We start from the raw sequence: 21,488 nt of genomic DNA, 5'->3' as shown, positions 1-21,488 counted from the left end.
GTTGTAAATGAGTAAAACATGGTGCGGAGAATCAAATAATATGATCAAGCACAATCTCACCATTGTATTTGAAGATTCTAGTAGATCCCCAGTAATGATCATAAAAAGAGTTTGCTACTCTTTCTATGCCAACTTGTTGAAGATAAAAGTTAACATTTTGAGAAGCTGCAGGAACCATATAAAATAAATGATTCTGTATAAATTAACAAGAGTTAACAAGCAAAACATTATCAGGCTCAAAGTCATAAACGAAGAAGAACTAAATGAATAACACAACTGATATTAATATTCTAGTGCCTTGTAGAAAACGAAATATGCAAACAAATAGATGAAATGTTGTAATCTCTGATAAAGGCAATTCAATGAAAATTGACTCTGAATGTTGCAGGATCGATATGGGCAGATGTACTATCTTGATTGAATCCAGTTAGGCCGCTGTTTTCACTTAGGAAAACTTTTTAATAAAACGTTGCATTAAATCAGTTTTTATTTTTCCATTTAACATCTTAATGAAATTAAACTTTTTCAAACAAAACGTTTGTATATTACTAGATACTGTTTTTGTAAATTTAGCATGGATAAAATTACGGTGAATCTCAGAGGGTATACGGATTGAATACCTCTATCAGATGTTCAGGATTCTCTTGGGTACAAAGATTCGAGAAGGAAGTTCTGAATTGGGTTTGTACATATGATGTCACCATATCTGCCGTAGCCTGAATTTTGTCTAGTATTATTGTTCACTAGCCAGTTCTGCTCCGGATATTGTGGTAGAATGAATGTCTAACTTCTAGTTAGTATGGGACCTCGTTTTATCACATGGGCTTACTATTCTCTTATGTGGGTGAGTTCTGTCTCCTCTTACTTGCTATTGTAGTAATCACTGATGTATTTTGTATAAAGGATCCGGACTCTTAGGTCGCAGTGGATTAGAAAAATGGAGACAGTCAAAATTAAAAATTTTCTTCAAAGAAAGTTCTTTAAAATTCTTTTAGCGTTAGAGTGTCTTCAGAGAATGACTAGTTAACAATCGTTTGAATGGCTGTATTCAGGCGTTCCAGAATGAATTTAAAGTCCAACGGTCTTCTTTCAGCTCTTTGTGAATGATCAATTCTCTTTCAGGCTACATTATGAATGCAGCTCAACCAGCTGAAAATATTCTCATTTCTCAATCATCTTCAATGACTGCCTAGAAGACCGTGACTATATCGTCATGAGCCACAGATCTCTCTCCATTCAAAATTTGTAATCAAGGCACCAGACGTTAGCCTGTCTGGGCCCAGTTAGAATGTTTCTGAAAGAATCTGCACACTGATAATAACTCCACACAGTTCAAGTAAATTATATTCATTTAAAACTTTGATTCAATTCTATCTTTTTTTGCAAATTTGTCTCATAATACTTATAAATTTGTAAAGTGTGTGTTATAATTCAAGCAGGTAAGCAGGCTGATTTGGTAAGAAACATTTTGTAGAAAAAGAAACATAAGTTTGTAAGTAACTAAATGACGAAGTGCAATTTTGTTGAACAGATGTTTGCTATTTTTGAACTATTTTTTTAAAAATTTGTTTATCACTAATACATAGTTAATTTACCCTTTTATTTTATTTTTTATTGGACTTAATTTAAGTGGAGTACTTAGAGGAAGGTTACGTTAAGTTTATTTTGCATTTTTTAAAATTTCAATCTACATGGCTAGAATGTAGGATAAATGGTTAAACGTGTATCGTAAGTGAAGTGACATTGTGAGATGAGGTAGATTTTGACTGAGGATAAGCAACTCCTAAACTAGCTATGACAGGCTCTTGGTTAAGCGTTTAGGATGACGGTTAAATTGATGTTCCTGTTTTTAGACTGGGAAACTGCAGATATATTAACGTCCCATAGCTATTCGGTTTTCCCTGCTAATAATACTAACCTACTGAACTGCAAGAACTCCTAAGTACAAAAAATCTATGGGCCGGGCTCGAACCTGGGACCTCCTGGGCTAATTTCTAAGCTAATCCCTTCTCTCAGCATTCATTATTAAAAATGTTGATTTTTGTTTTGTTTTTTTTTTAATTTAAAACGATTACAAATAATGTTTTTGATGCTTACAATTTAAAGAATATTTACAAAGATTGGGTGAGCCGATGGATGAGAAGATTCTAGAGTCCAGTATCTTTTCTGTCCAGCAGTCAGCATTCGCTAACAACTGAGTCATATTTAGCAGCGTAAATAAAATGATCGTAATTCTGAGTTGCAATATTTTAATGAAAATATTAGAATTGCGAACATAAAATATTTTTTCTCATATTTTCTGTGATTTGGGCAGGTGCAAATAGGACTAGACACGGTATGGCTATTACGTAAGTTTACAACTTTTTTTTAGAGATAGTTGATTACAAGTAACTTTTAGAGAGCATTGACGGTCAAGTTAACAGGTTCCTGTTATAACATGGTAATACTGAAATCAAATCAGTTTTCAATATGAAATATTCAAAAGTTCAAAAAAATAAAAAACTACCTAAAGTAAATTGAAATATTAGAGAATCGCTCTTTTTGTTTCAAGTTCAACGGTTAGGCAGCATGAAATTCTCTTGGAAATTCAATTTATCATCCCAAAACCTTTCAGAGCGTAATATTCTTTCTTACAAGCGCTAATGCAACTGTAGCTTCTTGTGGTCTAACATGCGGCTGAGGTTGGTTCCTTGTTTTACGTTTGTTCAAGAAAATATTTCTTCACTCTCTCAAATACTTGGCGTAGTTATGAATCTTCTTTTTTTCAAACAACTACTTTAGATTAGATGTTATTTTCATAATCTTATTTTTTATTATTTATTATACTATATTTATTTTTTATCTATTGCAGACTTACTTTTAGATTCTATTTTTATTTAAATGTTTAATGAATTCAATCTTTTATATACGTGCAATGCAACTTATGTTGAAGTTAGAAATCATTTTGGGTACATCTTTTATTTTGTTGTGCAATATAGTTGCTGCAGTGAGATTCACAAGGCCTGTGAGCTGCACTTTATACTCACATCACTGACGAAATTTTCAATAAATTACTAACGGTTTCAGTCACCAAATGAAGAGTTTAGGCTAATATTTGCAGAGACGTACTAGCTAGTTTGGATAATCGCAATGTGTATATAATATTACAATGCTTCTGTATAAAATATATATAAAGTAAAGTAATGTCTACATTGATAGGCGACCTTTACATCCAACTATCCAACAAATTAGGTTTCGTGGACGCCATTAAATAAAATCCAAGCCTTGAACGAGAGTGGAACCCAGTACCACAATACATCTTAGCTTTGCGGGCCTCGCCTCCAATCCAACTTAGCTCGGCTATCGTGGCGCCTTAAAAAATTCGGAACTCTTTACGATTTTGCGTGACATCCTCGCGCAGGGACCATGCTAATGTTCTTTGTATCGTTTCAATTTTACTTTACGTACCTCCGAAGCGAGTACTAATATATGGACCATTTGTAATTGCCTTGTCATTGAATATAGTTATATTGTTCTAAAGTTGTAGGTAAATATCAATGGACTTTATGGTTTTATGTTCTATGAGAATATTGTATAGTATTTTGGTAATAAAGACTTTTTTCTTCGACATGTTCTCTGCATTAAGTCAGTTAGTTGCAGGCCCTTCTTTGAACAAGCTCCTTGTGGCACTGACTCAACAAAATGTCGATAAATGACTATTGTTCCTGTTGTGATGTCAGATTTTATCCCTTTAGCAACTCTCACTGTCAATTTAAATACAGCTTTTCACGGTAGGTGACTTGATTGTTTTGTGTTTGCACATCTAGAAGTTGGAACAGCTCCCTTTGGGCGAGTGGAATTATCGATAATTTCTATCGTACTGCAGTCTCCCTTTGGGCGAGTGGAATTATCGATAATTTCTATCGTACTGCAGTCTCCCTTTGGGCGAGTGGAATTATCGATAATTTCTATCGTACTGCAGTCTCCCTTTGGGCGAGTGGAATTATCGATAATTTCTATCGTACTGCAGTCTCCCATTTAGTTTTCTTTTCTTAAAGGGGAATATGTAATTTATTATTATTTTGGATGTATTTTAATTTTTGTAAAGATAAGTGGATGCTTGATAATTTTCTTTATTATTACATTTAAATTATCACTTTATAATTATTTATGCAGGAGTTCTTAACAATTTCACTAGTAATTAAAATGTTTAGTAGTACAGTATTGCTATTGCTACTATTATTGATAATTCGCTTGGGAGCAAAAGAGGACTGCAATATTGCAGACAAAAAACCAAGTCACCTACCAATAATTACTTGGTACACAAAGTTTTGCCCTGAAGACAGCAGTAGGAAATTCAAAGCAAGAAAATGTTCTTTTCTATTTTAACCCGCTTGTATTATTATTTTGTGATATCCAGCGAGTGATGTTTCTTCAAACTCTTCAGGTAATATTATAGACAGACATTTGCTTCAAATTCACCTGACACTGTTATTGTTACCGCTACAAACTTAGCAACCATTTCCACCTTCGCTCACCCACTTAAGCAGTATCATAATTCACTTAAAATGCGGGAGCAGTTGGTGAGTCTCTCTCTCTCGTGAAATTGAAAATTTCAAAATTTTCAACAAACTACCCCCGTGGTGGCACGGCCATTGACTAAAACTAGTAAATACAAGCTTTCAATTCGCCAAAAACAAATGTTTGTAATCTCATTGAACACTTGAACAAAGAGGGTAGTCAATGTTTCTATTTATTTATTTTCTGACATAAACATTCCAACAGATATGATGTTCATTTTTTTTTGCTAGCCTAACCTGAATGAGTCAATCATTTCTTTCGAAAACCTAGTGAACATTAATGCCAGTACCGTTTATTTTTATTCTACTTCCCCAAATTACTAGTTTTTATTTCTTGCTCAGCGGAATGTTTTAAATTAAATTTTAGGTAGTTTGTTTTCGGTGCATTCCAATTTTTTTCAATTATAATTAGAATAAAGGCATAATTATTATTTCTAGACGATAAAGTTTGAGTGTACTTTGCAGTACACAGAACTGGAGGGTCGATTCCACTTCATAATAAAATATCCTGTTTTATCTTCTACATCACAACATACTGTGAATTCAAAAGAATATTTAATATTATAATCGGATGGTCCTAAGCAAGCAGATAAATACAGAATCTTAAAACATGCTGTTTCCCAAGCAGCAGGTCTCCGACTCTAGCCTATTGAAACTTTGTCCAGAGAGACTATCTTCAAGAGGTACATAGATTCCGGAGAAGTAGTTCATACTTTTCGCTACTTTTGCTCAGTATGCGCGGCTCTGATTATTTGGATTAAAATGTAGTTGAGACACAATCGGCTTTCTCCTAATCTTACCACTTTTGTTTTTGAGCCTCTGGTATAATAATAAGAATGCCCGCTATTTGGGTTGCTCAGTTTCATCCCAATAACGAAATGCAAGTCGTGCATTTGATGGTTCCCACGCATTCCGATTCTTTCCGGCTAGGAAGCAATAGGAATCGATAATGTCTCTATCTAGTCCACCCAACTTTTCTTGGCTGTAGTGCTCATGGTAGACCTAATTAAATACTGCAACGCTTCCTTTACAAGTGCATCCTTTTATTTAGCCCGGATGTATAAGTCTGCACTTCCTTTATTTATTTTTTTGGTGTCAATTTATGTATTGTCTTCAACTCTGCGACAACATTCGAGTAATTAAAACTCTGAAAGTTTGATTTTCTAATAAATATTCAATTAAAAATAACTCAAGTTATAAAAAAAATAAATAAAGTGTAGCAGATAATTTCCATTTTCAAGACAGTGTGGGCTAAAGGCCAGCAATATCACTTTAAACTAACTGCCGAGACTGCGCCAGATCCCCTGTATAAACATTCTCTATTAAACCATTTATGTGGCAGTTAAGTTAAAGAAGCCACGTGTTAGGCTTTTCTGCTATAAAAGAGAAGTTTTAATATTGACTTGTTTTCTAGCAAGCTATTCAGACATTTGTGAGTTTCTGCGAACTCACGGCAAGAGAATTTAAGTTTTTATAATCATCTTTGCAGTTCCAACTCTCTAGTATTTTTAACATTGCACTTACTTGTGTAGAAAGAATCGAAAGATGTGTTTTCTCGAAAACTCCGATAGTTTTCTGTTAACTTTATGATTGCACGCATTATTTTTCCGCGCAGGAAAATTCATTTCAATGCAGTACTGGAAAAAGGGTGGTTCTTATGCTTTCCTTTAAAGTGCCAATTTAGTCATCTTTTCGGCCCTTAATTTGGATTAAGCGAGAATCCAAAACTACGAGTGCGTGTTTTGAAGTGCGATTCTCGTGTATCTTGTGTCGGAAATTTGGTTTGCTCTTTATAATAAAAGAGTCTTTACAGTAAAAAATTAATTCCACAATTAAATGTAAAAGAAGGAATGTTTTCAATGAATCTTGCTAAGCTGAGTTACTGAATAAGGATAACTGAAAATTTGCTTTGTTGAGGAAATTATTAAATTTAATTGTGTTCTGAATAATTTTATAGCCTTCTTATTTGCTTTATAAAGCAAATCTTACTACTCGTTTTATTTAAATTTTCTCATTACATATTCGCTGAATATGTAATTAGAGAATTTAAATAATATTTTAATTAATGTATTTACATTGATAATATGAGCATTGACTTAGTCAAACTGGCAAACTTGGAATGAATCTCTTTTCCTGTGAAAAATCAACACAGTCGAAGTTGAAAGTGCGACACAATTAGGTGACTGGTCGCCCTGGCTGGTAACGAGAGCTCCTCATTAGCATTACTTCGCTTTGCTTCTTTCTTGTAGAATTTTCTTTTTCTACTGCAGCAGTTTTAAAATTCCACGGGGATATTGTTGCCTGTCAGGCAAAGCGAACAATAGACTCAATCTGGCCGCGATTTCCATTCGTCGGTGTCATTAAGAATTCAATCTATTTCAAGAAGGGAATGAATAAGAAAACTAGAAACTGATAAAAACAGAATATTAAATTAACACTAAGTCTGCTAATTGGTTATTCTTTTCTATTGATTTCTAAAATTTTCCAAGTTTACTAAGAACAAAAAGAACCTCTTATTTGTGAAGATTTATTTCAAATTATTGTTTACCATGGTTTTCCTCCTTAATTGGAACAGCTTATGCTCATTTAAATTCCATTAGAATAATTAATCTTATTTGCATTTTTCGAGGATTGTTCGAATTGATCAATACTTCAATGCAGTATAAGAAAGGTTTGTGTCAGGTTGGTTAAAATTTTTGTACGAAATTCTTAAACTATATTCGGGCGAACTGTGCACGATAGCTTTACATTTATTGTATTTTGAATGTGAAGCAAAATAGTTTCCAGTTTTGCTGAATTAGCTTTTTATCGGCGGGAGTAGAAGCTACGACGTAAGATCGCGCAAGAACGTCTGGGGAAAGCGCCAAAGAGTATCAAAAAGCCTTTTTTTGACCTCCTCATGAATCTTACCTTGAACCTAAATATATTATTTTCATCCATTCACTGATTTATTGACGCAGTTTTTCGGCAATCAGCAAGTTATGCTTTACAAAACTGCTCTATGGGCACCGATCAATTCTGTTTAAAACTTCCAACCGAGAAAATTTATAGCTTTTTTAAAACTTTTAACCAAAGTAGAATCAAAGCTCAAAGTGTGAAGGAAATTTTGTCATTTAAAACATGAGAACTGTGAGATGAAGAAACAGTTGGGAAAAGTATTGCTCAGCAGATGGTGTTTCGAACTTTCTGATTCTGGACTCATAATTCAAGAGGAAATAGCATCTTTTCTTGTTGCGCAGTTTTTATCGTTATTATGAAAAGTAAAGTGGGCTTGTGATGTATGTTCAAAAGTTTACAGTTTACGATTTATAGACCCTTTAGCGGCAAGGAACCCCCTGGTTAAGTTAAACCCTTTGACACTTCTATAACAAACTTTAATTATTCTCTAAACTTGTTAGATCGAATATTCGCAACAAAATTTTCAACCAGCTCTCTCTTATCACAATTATTGCAGCGGTATGAAACATTTATTTCAAGCTTTTAAAAAAGGAAAAATGTTTAATTCAGTAGTTTATAAAAGTTATATTTTTTATTTATTTGTGGTTCTGTAATATTAACATATCAAAGTTTTAAATGAAGTCAGATTTCACCTTTCCCTATAAACGTGGTCGATATGGCATTTTGCTTTTCAGCTTTATAGCTGAATTTGACAGAGTTCCTTCCTAAAACCAAACTAAATTGTTATTTTGCAAATAAGCGAAAATAACAGGAAACTCCTAGAACTACTTTATAATTTTTCTCCCAAAAAACATTCGAAATAAGAAACAATTTGAACCTTTAAGAGAGAAACATTTACACCTGCGGCAATGTGCACGCTTCCGGATTGGATCGGTCGATTTAATTTTGAATTCAACTTGGCGGATTACCAATGAAATTCAAAGAACCTTACCAACATTAGTGTAGGCGAACTTATAAATTATGCATATGACAATAGCGAAAAGCGTCTCCATAAAATTTAGCCCACCAGAAATCAGGGCTTTTTCACTTCAGGTGTATTGTTACAGACAGAATGTCAAGCCTGGCCCACTTAATACCCATTCGACAGTTGGGGTCTCTCATGCATACACTATTTTCTGACCTTGACTTTAGGAGCCATCTTAAGGTTTAGAAATGAAAGAACGTTTGCGTGTAATTGTTCTGTTACTCTAGGAACCTTGGTGCAAAGGTACCGCGGTGCGTGGGTGGCTACATTTACAGACAAGAGAAATCATGCATTTCCCAAGCGGGGCACGTCATGAGGATTTTTTCAGTCATTCCTCATTTGCCTCTCAATAATTTTTTAGTTTTAATTTGATACGATAATAGGTATTCACGGGGCTTTTATGGAGAAAAGAATTTGTTGTGCCTCTTAAATATTTAGGGTTTTAATTTGAACCAACAAGTTAGATGTACTACTTTTATAGGGGAAAGAATAAGATGCCCTAGCTTCTTAGAACGGACAACTTATATAAGTTATGTTACATATCTTCCTATCTTTTTAGAATATAATATTTTATGGAGATCTTCAGCAATTGTCATTCTTTTTAATACAATTTTAATTTACTCTTAAAAGAAATCAATATTTCTCACGGGATTACGCATAAGTTGTTCCATTCTACGGCCAAAATTGTGCCAGACCATATAAACCCTTACAATTAACTTTCTTATATTATGTTTTAAAATTTGAAACTCAAGGAGTATCAGCTGAAATTGCGCTGCATTTATCCGACTGCCAGTTGTTTATCGAAGTAGTAACATTCCATTTACCAGTAATTTGTGTCATTGTTTATCAATTTAAATGAGAGTTTGTTTCATATCTGTGTTACGCGAGGTGAACGCTGAGAAATAAAAAGCAAAGACTACTTAGTTTCAGTTAGTTATCTTTGATTTCTAGGTCCATCGTCTGATAAGTAAATGTATTTACGACTATCGTAATCGTTAGCATACTTCCAGCTCAACACTGCTCACGCTCTCTTTCATACTGCAGACAGTGTTCAATGACTTCCAGCGCCAAACAGATCTTTTAGGCCAGAGTGGAATTTTCTATAGGGTAGAACGGAAGCCCTTACATTTCTTCTCTTAATACCCAACATACATTGTACGTTCAACATATTACGGTCACATCGGAATTCTGCTCTATTATTCTAGAATGCGAGAATGCTGAAATATATTTGTTTTTAGTTGATCGAAATAAAACACTCCAACAAGATAACGCAAGTTAGTTAAGATAGTTAATTTAGAAATGCCATTCGCCAGGTTTTTCAGGGTTCCAATGAGTTTCCTCGTGTATTGCGGCAATTCAATTTTGAAAATTTGATTCGCTCCTTAAAGAGTAGTTATTAATATATATTTTGAATAATTATAACATGTTTTATACTTATACATACATATGTAGTACTTTTCTTTTGTGTTTGCAAAAAAAAAGCAAATTCCTTGGCCAACGCCGTTATAATTGTTTTCTAACCAGTTTCCTGTCCGGTAAACTATTCGCCATAATTAATTTATAAGTTTTAATTGATAATCTTGGTGGCAGTATGGTGGTCGCCTCAATAATTCTACCTTAACAATTTAAATTAATAATAAATTTGCCATAAAATCTTACCAATCCTGATGGATTCTAAAATCAAAATGGATAACAACAACACTGAGGTTTTAAGCATAATTTTAAATATTAACTCGTCTACTTTTATGAACCGTACTTACTGACTTTTATCTTTTTCATCAATAATGGTAAAAAAAAGTTCAAAGATTTATTTATAAATTCAATCTTTATTGAGAGAAAATATAAATTTTTTTTTTCTTTTAAAATTATTTATTGGAAAAAAGAAAGAAAATTATTAAATATTTTGAGAATATAAGAGAGAATGTTTTTAGCTCTCGAGTTTGCTGAAAAAGCGGATTTAGCAAATTGATACTATTTACTATTTTTTTAGGTAAGTAAATCTATAATTACTTTTCTTTTCTTTTTTTGATAAGATTTTAAAAACTAGATATTAATTTTTAAAGTATTCTTAACAGTGTTATTATTATCCTTAAAACTACTTAATTCTATCATGTAATATAGTTTTTTTATTTCACCTTATATATTGAAGATGATAAGCAAACTTTGAAGTCTATAGGAGAATTCCAAAAAGAGTAGATTAAAATTGAAGTAGTTCTTCAATCCACGAGGCTTCAATATTTTTCTTAATTTTCCCTTTATTTAGTAGATTTTTTTATTTTTTTAATTAAGAGCAAAAAGTTTGTTCTTGTTCATAATCCGGACCAAATGGTATAGTCGACACATCAGGAAAATAAAAACCAGAAATATCTATTACTAGATAAAATCTAAATAGAAAACACCTAAGTTCCCCGAGCATTCACCAATACATAGACTGCCGGCGGCTACGACACTGAGGTTTGTGTTTACGTTGCTACGCATCAAGCAATGTGCAGCGATCTAACGATCTTTGTCGGAACTATGCACGTCTTTGGTGGTGGCAACTCTTCCTTCCTCTGGACACTGTCCCACTGTTTGATGTAACCCACAACTTCTTCCAACCAGCACATTCTCATCCCTGAACTTCTTCTTCTTCATTACTTCTTTTACAGGCTGAGTGATAGAGAGTGGGTTGTCACTTTTATGACACCTACCCTGGTTTCATCGTCCACATGTACACAGCTCAATCTCCAGCTGGTCCAGCTGGTGTTACACTTTCTCACCCCATTACATTTCTTTTCGGCTAAAATTTAAATTAAAGAATAGAAAAGTGTTTCATTCAAAAAATAATTTTATAAAATGGAATACAAAAAATATGTTTCAGATTTTAGACAAAGGAAAAATTGCCCAACTGTCATTCATTCTTACTTCTATAGGAAACTAGGTGTCCCCGCAGGTATTCCAGTCTAACAACGCAAACAAATCTTGCACTGAATCCAGTCACCTACATAGGGCCTGCAGAATTGGTTGATGTGAGGGCCTATTTTGGTTTAGCGCAGGTAATTCAAGCTCACTATCGCCCACTCAGTTAACATAAACGTTTTACTTTTTAAGACTCTAGCTCTGCGCCCAGCAGCTATTTATTGTCTTTCATTTCTTAGCTCACATTACTTAATTACTTAATGTACTTAACGTAATTGCTTTAAAACAGCTTTGTAGAAAGCATTACCCCAATTCATGTATTAGTCAACATTGTAATGCCATCATGGTAAGTTCTATAAGAAACAAGATTCCTTAAAAATTGATTAATAATGAAGAGTTCAATCAAGTTAGGTACATCAAGCTTAAAATAAGATAATTTGAACAAATAAATGTAAGAACTAAAGCTTATCGTAGGGATTATAAAGATGTCTGGGTGCTTAGAGCTTGTAACATAATAAACAAATTTCTGGCTGGTAATACAAACATACATGAGTTCAAACGTAATCACCTATTTTCCCAGGCGGGCTTATCGTCCAACTACCAGCTACGTTACGTGGACGAGGGCGGAAACGCATACTTCACTATTAAATTTTTTTCCAACAAATACAAAATAGCGTGAGACTCGGCTTGAGGACCTTCCACCTGGAAATTCACGCTTGTAACCAATATACCAATACCACAATACCAATACCCTTCCAAAATATATGTCCAATTGTAGAGCTGTTAATAACTGTTTTTTTTAGATCGCTTTTAAATCTGTTCCTATGTCGTTCTTAGTCCCTTTTCTGGTTGTAGGACAAAATATCCCTTGCGTGGTAATGCAACCACAACACCAGGAACTTAACACATTCTCTTTTATAAATGCATTTAAATCGATACTACACAATGCGTACACTCCAATTGTTGCACTCAGTTACTGTTGATTCTACAATTCTAGATTTTCAATTTTTCCTATTAAAAAAAACAACATAGAAATGTAGACCTGGGTACTGGAGTTATACAGCTACAGGTTTCTTGCTAAGATTTCTGACAGGGTTCATGTAGATGAGTATCTAAGCGACCTCTAACCTTAGAGCGATCAGACACCCTTCAACGCTTAAAGGAGTCAAACGAACCAAATTCTCAGATTCCCTAAAAATATGTTTTTCTAATAATATGTTATTTTATAAAAGACTAATTAACTATTTATAATAGTTTGTTTCTTTAGTGTAGGAAACATAGACATTGCCTTTTTTCAAATTCTATCCCGTAAAATTGTATTTTTAGTCAACTGATTTTCCACAAATTTGTAATTTTACTGCTGCTGTCGAACCTCTAAAAAATCACCAAAGAGTTAACTTTGGAGTAAATATTTTAAACAAAAGTTAGCCACTATATTTGCATACATGTGAAAAATAGATGTAGTTCAGTGTTCATTAACTTATTTCCAAAAATCCAAGAGCACCTAGAAAAGAATAATGATGTGATAAGAATGGATTTACCGGCGCATAGTCTTCTTGATACTTAAATTGTGGTACATCACTTATTTATCGCTGAAAGAAATAGTTACAGTGAGAATAAAAAATAGTACTAGTTACTGACATTTAAATTACTAATAGAAGTAACATAAGTTACTAATCCAAAGGCATATCGCGGCAGCAGTTCACTAATTCTAAACATTCACGTCGCGATTCTTTCATAATCGAATATTCTCGCCACGTCTAAAATAATTAATTAATACATATTTATTTACTTACTGATCGTTATTTACATAGAAAGTTTATGGTTTGTAATTTTTCCGTTTGATTTATTCTTAATTTGTAACCTACAGATTAAAGTTGTATTTAGGAATAAATTTCATATTTCAATTTAGGAGTGAACTTTACATTACTCTCATTAACAACAAATCTTATGTAGAATGACCAGATTTCAACAACTTTTTTAGCTGAAATGATTACAAAAACATGATTAAAATTGTCTTTTTTACTTACATAACAAATGAACCAATTTGATGTGAAATTCGGCAGCAGGTTGTTTCCAAGCTATTTACGACTGAAAAACGTTTGATTCTTCTTGGAAGGTGAGCTGGGAAAGTGGCAGACTGCGAGGAGAGTGCTTCAAGGAACGAAACTAGGTGCCAAATTACTTTTACTGCCGAAACTACCAAGCTGGCGGACAGCGGGACATATACACGAGACAGTCGATACTGTCAAACATGCCGATTGCTCAAGCTTTACGCTGCTCGAAGGAAATTGGCCCGCTTCATCTTCTTCGTTCGCTATGTCCTGGAAGTTTAATATTGTTTACCAAGCAATGAGTCTGGTTCCTGCGTTAATAGTGCAATAAACACACAAATTCTTATTTGAAAATATAAAATTAAATATATATATAATGCAGTCAATGATAACTGATCCAAATTTGACAAGGACTAGGCTACAGATTCATGCGTTTTACTCTCCGATTAGTTAATCAGAACTGTCGTCTACTCCGTCTAAAAAAAAAATTATTCTTGTGAGGAACTGTTGGCAAGAATTTTTTAAAGTTTTGCTGTAAAAGTTGGCATAATTTTAACCCTCACTTAGATACAATAATCTAATATTAAAAGCAGCGAGTTTAATTTCGAGCTCGATCAGATTCAGCAAAAAATCGTATCACATCAGCTTAATGAAATGATCTTACCTTGACTGAAGCCAGTGACGTGATGCAGTTACTGGGGCTGAAGTACTTCTTTGGGGTTTGCCAATCCCTTTTTTCAAATTATAATCTGTTTGGGAAATAATTTCATGAATTAAATAAAATAACTTTTGATTTTATTTATTACTTTTAATTAGTTTTTATTTTGATCGAATTAAATACTTCATAGGAGGATCCTCTGCTATTATTTAAAGAAAAAATGAGTGCAATAATTATTACAACATGTCTTTTATATGTAAATATGTAATTATCTGTCTCTTCTCTTAAGCAAACTCCAACCATTAAATGATTATTATACTCATTTCTCTCATCTCTTCCAAAAAGAATTAAGTGCACGTGCGTGATTACAGGTAGGACAGCGAGCTTGTCATGTTGAGAGAGGTATCTGGAGAATTTTTTTTTTTTTTTTTTTAGCGTATCAACAGCTGAGGTTATTAGCGCCCGGAGCTTTTTTCAGTGCACTGCCGGCCTCCGGACAGTGTTCTCTCGTTACAGACAACACTGTCCATCACCGGACAGTGAGCTGTAAGATGCTCCTAGGAAGAGAAAATCTAAGGGTCAGCTGCTGGATTCGAACCCGGGACCTCCGCGTGGGAGTCCAGTATGCTAACCTCATAGCTAATCCCTAACCTCATAGCTAATCGTTATTGTTTGTGATTTTAAGAGAGGCCGACTTTAATGATTTGCAGAGAAGTATTGGCCTATAAATTGAAATCTGTGAGAATGAAGACTGTCCATAGTTATTTTTAAAACTTTCCAATCTGGTTTATCAAAATTTAAATAATTGCTATTTGTATCCATGTGGACAGAAGATTTATTGCGGTTCCCTAGTGGGTCAGGCAAAGGGCTTTAATGTTATTATTTCCACCTATAAATCGTGCTTAGGGGTAGGCTATTCAAACTCCTAATAGGCTTTTATAATCACATCCGCAGTTGCCAAGGGTAACTAGTGAACTACCCCAAATGTCTGCAGTAGGGTGACACCAATATTTGCACACTGCATGGGCATGTAGGTAATATGGGCAACGAGAAGGCGAACAAACTGGTCCGGTAAGGTTTTAGTCAATCTTTTACGAGTCAGGCACCCTTCTGCTGCGTAATTAGGGCTGTGTCAAATTCAGACTTCAAGTGCAGTTACGCAGTTACTCCGACCGGCATGGTGGCGTAATAGCACTAGCACTGGCCAAATTTGATCTACTCGTTGTATTTTCCGCGTTGGTATCGCTTATTGTTATATACTTCTGGTCCAAACAACAGTAAAAAAGCGAATTTCTTTTCGTTTGAAATTAATGCCGGTAAGGATTGAATGTGCACTTCAAACGCTGGTTTTTGAAAAATATAGTTTGGGTTAAAAACTTAAATGATGTAATAACCATGATGTAATAACTTACCAGATACTGAAGCCAAAGAAGCTCTTCCATAATGATGCACCGAAAGGAAATTGCCATATTGTCTTTGTGCGGAAGAACAATCAAGCCTTTTTATTGTTATATGGTTGGGTGAGGAATCTTCAGACTTTTGCGGACTGTTGTCCGGTGTAATCTTGACTTCCACTCCTGCCCCTCCACATTGACTGTAGTAGTACTGAAACATTTTTTTTTTTTCATGCGACTAAAAATGCTAAATAAAGTTTTCAAAATATTGTTTTATTTGAATTTAATCATGATAAAATAAAAGATCTTTTCTTAAATGCCAAATATTCTACAACACCCTGCATTCCAAAACAAAGCCGTTGACAGGAAGGTACTTGGGTAAGGAAAAAGACGTTGTATCAAACGTTTCAAATAATTGCGGTCGCCTTTTAACGACGTTGCATTCACCATGCTAGAACGGATGCCGTGTAGATTTCTCTCGCATTCAGAATTAATAAATGATAGCTTTAAGCTGAGTGAAAGTTCGCCCCAAATTTTGTTAAATTTATAGATTATTGTTTAAGGAACTTTCAACTTAGAAGAGACGCTTGCAGAGTACATCCGTCGAATTGGTATCTTTTTGTCAAATCGGATTTCCTGTATAAGGAAGTTTGTAGAAATATATTAGAGAAATAATAATTTTCATTAAATATTCTTAATGATTTAAAATTTCCTTTTATAAGATTCAAATTAACATATTTTTCATATTCTTTGAATTAAAGTATAGACGTTGATTAATTGCCGGACAATGACAACTTTGGCAAATTTCTCTGCAATAACTAATAATATTAGCTGCAACTTTTATTCCACTAATCCTCTTACTAATCCTCTTTCTATACAGAAAAGGAAAGCAACTTTGCAGGCTTTTAATACCTCCTGGAATTTGAAGTAAGCATGGAATAAATATAAAATATTTTTGGCACATTTGGCAGTAACAGTTGTACTTGAGGAATTTTTTATTTTTGGTGCAGTTGCTGCGGATTCCGTAGGAGTAGGTAAGGAGGTAAGAAGAACAAAATAGTGAATTAGGCCGGCTCCTTGTCTGCTCTGCCGCTGTTAGCCGAGTGAAGATGGCATGTTGAAATGCTTTTAGAAAAACAATGTACAACTTCTGTAGTTCTATGGCTTCCCAGCCATTGAGGTTTCTGCGGCAACGAAGAGACTAACGAGTTGGTTTGTCCTACACATTAACAAAACTGTTACAATTTTTCTGAATTTGATTTGCTAATTCACCTTGGCCATTAGCGCCCAAAAATCTCTTTATATCTAGAGGCACATAACATTCAGACCTTTTGGAACAATAGCAGCACTTTCTAGAACATAAGTAGCTGTTATCTGCATGGATCGGAAAACGGTTAACTCTGGAGGAACTTCCTAAGTCAATACTCCGGTTACTCTCTTTGCTGGAAGAGGTAATCCACAATGTTCGAACGTTGCGTTCCCTTGCCCGGTGCGCATAATTGCATGCACATTCCCCACTAAATTTCTAGAACAATGCCGGATGTTATAATTTCAAAAGAAATGTTTTAGTAAGCTATAGATTGCGGTCATTCATGTTTCCCAATTTGGGGGGAGTTTATATGAACGTTTTTTTTTAGTTTTTCAGTTTCATAACACTCAATGGAGTAGAATATCCAAACTGATATGAATATTCTTTGTTGATTCTTTCTCTTTATAATATAAGTTAATTAACTAAGTAAATTGTTAAAAAAGTAATGAACTGGTTTAGTTTTAATGTTCAGACATTAAAATAATAACTCAGCTTAGTTTCTATAACTATTAATAAAACCTGTATAAAATAAATGAAAAAATCCTAATTGATTAAGTTAGATTCTTAAATATGTATTCTATTTCATACTGCATCAAAAAGGCAAATTTAAATGTTTTAAAATGCAAATATCAATTTTTGGTACGAGCCATCTTCAGCTTTTAGCTAGAACTAAGTTAGTTACTATTTCAACCAACAGATGATGCAAGCAACAACTGTTCATACCAAAATGCTTGACATCTGTCGTAATCATGCCTTTTATTGGAATTATGTAGTAGCAGAATATTCCTTTTTGAAAGAAATCCCTCTGCTTTAGAATGCTTTTTAACAGCCATTCTGAATTGGGAATGTTTTAATATAAATTATCGGTTAGCATTTCGAGATAATTATCTACGAAAATTCCTATTTTACGAATATGAAAAGTTTAATACAAGGACTGAATATCTTTATTCAAATTGTTTTTTAATTGTTTCTGCTGAACTGTTCATATTTAAAATTTCTAGGAGCTGGCTGTCCCATACTTCTTTACTTCTTAATTTGTGCAGAGTTATCCTTAACCCGTTTGACCAATTAAAAGGGGAATTTAAATATACTGAATCAGTCAGCAAATACTGAAATGCATTCAATAATAATTAAATGAAAAAGACTAAAGAGGAAAAGAGTACTCTTATATCTGCTGCTGGCAGCGATTCAGCAGATAGATTTGTGGAAATTCCGCTAGCCAGCTTAGAGTGACTTCATAAGATCGAACAATAGTAGTTAAATGAGATGTTTTGAAAATGATATTTTTTAATACATATTAATTATTAATGAATTTCTAAATATAATATTTATATGCTAAGTATCATGAAATATGGCCCCTAATCTTGACAGTTGTGTCGCACACCATCATTGCTTGCTTGACAACCTGATTTTATCACTTTTCTTTATGTGAATCCGCAGTTCTATATGTTTGAAGAAAATTTCGAAAAACTTGAAGAATACGCATCATTATACACACGCTTTAAGTTGATGTATTTCTGTCAATATCTTAATAGCAGAAACCGAATACCAAGTCTGTGTTTTGGCAATTCTTAGTTTTCCATATGCTGTACAGACGCGCTCGTCTGAGAGCACTTTGTAGACACTCTCCCTTTCGGAGCCAGTTACCCTGTTTTTCATTCGAATCCATTTCTCTTTTTTTTCTATTAGTTTACTAAACATATAATTAATAAATATTAATCGAGTTCCGCATATTCCATAAATGAAAGACACTACTTCACATGTTATGCACTTAACTAACATTATGTGAATATTGAGTTCATTTTTCGTCGCTAAAAGAAATTAATATTTCTTATAAAATATAAAAAATAAATTAGTGCAGTAAGTCATGGCATATTCTCTTAATTCTTACTCTCAGGTAATATTATTAAAATATTTTGTGTCGCTAATCATTTTTGCCATTACACCTGAAGAATAAGTAACTTCATTAAAGGGAGATTAATTGCTTAATTATTCTGCTAACATCCGTACCAAAAATATTGAAATTCTGTCAAATATTTTATTAGACTGGACTTAAAAAAATAAAACAAAAAATAATATTTTTTATCGGCTTGTAGTTAGATTAACGGTGAAGGTGATTCGTCATAAGTAGAGGCCAAAATTGTATTAACTAAAGTGCAATATCTAGCGACAACTGTTATTAATTTTGATATTAATTGGGGTTAGCTGGACCAAGCCTGAGAGGTGCCTCATCTCAACACTGATATTCTCCCTCTGAGGAAGTTCGCTAGTATTAGCTAGTTCGCCAGTAATTTGAGAAAGTTTCTCCCTCTGTCTGTCGAAACAGATTTTGACCATCGTCTAGAATTAACTAGCTTGAGATGTCTTCTGAGCTTGAAGGGTCCAGTCCACCCGTTAACCCACCATAACTGTTACAACCTTACGGCCCTGATTGAGTAGGTCTAGCTAATTTTGGCGATGTTCCTCGGAAGAATTTCTCCAATGCTTACATTTGCCAAATCAGAGATTTGCTGCTGAATCAGGACTTAATAGAATGATTTAATCTCCTCCTTAAATTCGGAGTGGAAGGGAGCCAGGCATCGAGAGATTTGATAGAACCTAAACGAGCTAATTCATCCGCAATTCAATGCCCACATTATCTGTATACCCTTGCACTCCAGATAAAGAAAGCAGGTTATTATTACTACCTGAAAATAAAGACAAACGCACTCTATTCTAAACAGATTTAGTAAGCACTGATGGCCGCCTACCGATCAGTAAATAAAAATCCTCGAGATTTTCACATCTGCCTTCTTCATATTGGGAATCCAAACATGAATTTCGCGCTCCCCAGCAATTATTAAAACCGCAAGTTCTACTTCGCTCTTTAGAACCGCCAGCATGTCAACTTGTCACCAAGTATAGATGACCGTCGGCTTATGGAGTTCAGTTCAAAATTATAGTTTGGAAGTTATGATGCGTCCTGGGCAAGCCACCCGTGTACATGTCCATTACCTAGTTTGATGGCTACTCATTCTATATACTTTGATAAATTTGTCATAATAATAATTAATAAATGAATTAAATTGTTAGGTTGATTCTACTTCACAGAAAAATGATCATTTTTCTAATAGTGAGAGGATAATCTGTTAAAGTTAAGTTGTTAGAGGTAACACGTAACATTTAACGGCAATCTTATATCCTAATATTTAAAGACAGGGATTTATTAAGGTCTTTTTTTGCATGGAAACTTATTGAACTGTGACTTCAGTGTAGAGATTGTGGTTAAGACAATATTTTCAGGTTCACTACCGACGAGGAAAAGTTTTAATGTGAAAAAGAACTTAACATCTGCTAACAATGATGGTCTTTTCCTTTTCCTTTCTACGTGTTTTATCAACAAACAATTGAGAGCAAAGCTGGAAGTTTTGCTATTGTTTGCATTAATTGAGTACACAAAGTTTAATTAAGGAGCCATACTGAAAGAGAACTTAAAGAACATTCCAACACTTATCAAATATTTTTTAAAAAATATCCATATAAATGTATGCCAAATTATTTAGTATGATAGAATAAATACACATTCACAATTTCTGTGAATTCAGTAAAATATAAATAAAATTTACAAGTTTTCTGTTCTAAGGGCTAATCTTTTTTATGTAAGGTACAGAATCGTACACTATACTGATACGGTTAATTATTATATACATTTCTTAAGATGAATTTTCTGAAAAAATAACGCCAAATTTATCTGTAAATAACAGTTTTTGTTTTTTTTAATATCTTTTTTAAAACTATTATTAATGTATAATTATACAGATGGAATTAAACCAAAATAAATTACCTTCTCTTAAATTTGTGATCTCAATCATAAAATTTCGTCAGTTAATTTAAAAAAATTATTTAAATGATCATCAAATTGTTAAACGAAAGTTTACCCACCTAATTTTGGAAACTATGCCTAGAAATCGTTCTATCCATTACCTTCCGCTCTTTTGTTAATAGCATTTTATTATTTAATTATTATATTTATATTATTATTATTATTATTATTATTATTATTATAGCTCTATCCAACTCAAATGTTATGCCCAGCAAAATGGGATTTTTTTGGAACTCCAAATCTAGGCTTGCCACTTTTATAGAATGCCAGTGTTCATACTAAGTCATATTGCTTTTACTAATTATGAGGTTTAATTTTCTTTGGGCTACATGATTTTGTCTTATCAACGCTAATGTTCTGACAATATAATAATAATGATAATCTCCACTCTGCACCTTGGGACAAAAAAATAAATAAAATAAAATGATTAGGTGAGCATAGTATGAGTTGAACCAGAATGCGTGGTAGTAGTTTGACATGTAGCCGCTAGATCGCAGTTGAGTTCACTTATTGAGACTGAACGAGTATCACAACTTACTCGGCAACTGTTGTTTAATTTGATTATCACTAAGTTCTAGGTTCCGTTTTAAGTTTTTTTTACTGATTATTCTTTCTGATTTATTTATTCCATTGTTCACCTCAGTCCTCTACTATTAGAAAGAAAAACTCGTGGCCGCGATTGGCAGTTAGTTGTGAGGTGGTAACTTGAAATAGGAACTAATAAGAATTTTAAAAGAAATAGTGAATATTTGTACCCAAAAAACTTGTCCATTAAGAAAATTAAAATGTGTGTTAGAGAATAGAATAAATTTAAATTGCTAAAAACAACTTT

At 33.5% G+C, this 21,488-nt stretch overlaps 1 protein-coding gene and 1 non-coding gene across 2 annotated transcripts in view; both read right to left on the bottom strand.

The window, feature by feature from the left end:
* The window catches only part of dnc (phosphodiesterase dunce), a 423,485-nt gene that overhangs the window by 389,151 nt on the left and 12,846 nt on the right, over positions 1 to 21,488 (bottom strand). Inside the window, exons 2-3 of the mRNA XM_074117428.1 lie at positions 15,504 to 15,696; positions 14,098 to 14,182 (exon numbers count right to left, since the gene is read on the bottom strand). Coding sequence (XP_073973529.1) covers positions 14,098 to 14,182; positions 15,504 to 15,696 — 278 coding nt within the window. The remainder of the gene's footprint in view (positions 1 to 14,097; positions 14,183 to 15,503; positions 15,697 to 21,488) is intronic.
* LOC141450588 (U6 spliceosomal RNA) lies at positions 3,356 to 3,462 on the bottom strand. Its single transcript, XR_012456184.1, has one exon. It is a non-coding gene; the product is annotated as a U6 spliceosomal RNA (small nuclear RNA).

The sequence above is a fragment of the Rhodnius prolixus genome, unplaced genomic scaffold (genome assembly GCF_049639745.1).
Source record: "Rhodnius prolixus isolate KJV_2025 unplaced genomic scaffold, Rpr scaffold_2, whole genome shotgun sequence".
Lineage (NCBI taxonomy): Eukaryota > Metazoa > Arthropoda > Insecta > Hemiptera > Reduviidae > Rhodnius > Rhodnius prolixus.
The sequence above is the reverse complement of the archived record's forward strand: the minus strand, read 5'-3'. Positions and strand labels throughout refer to the sequence as shown.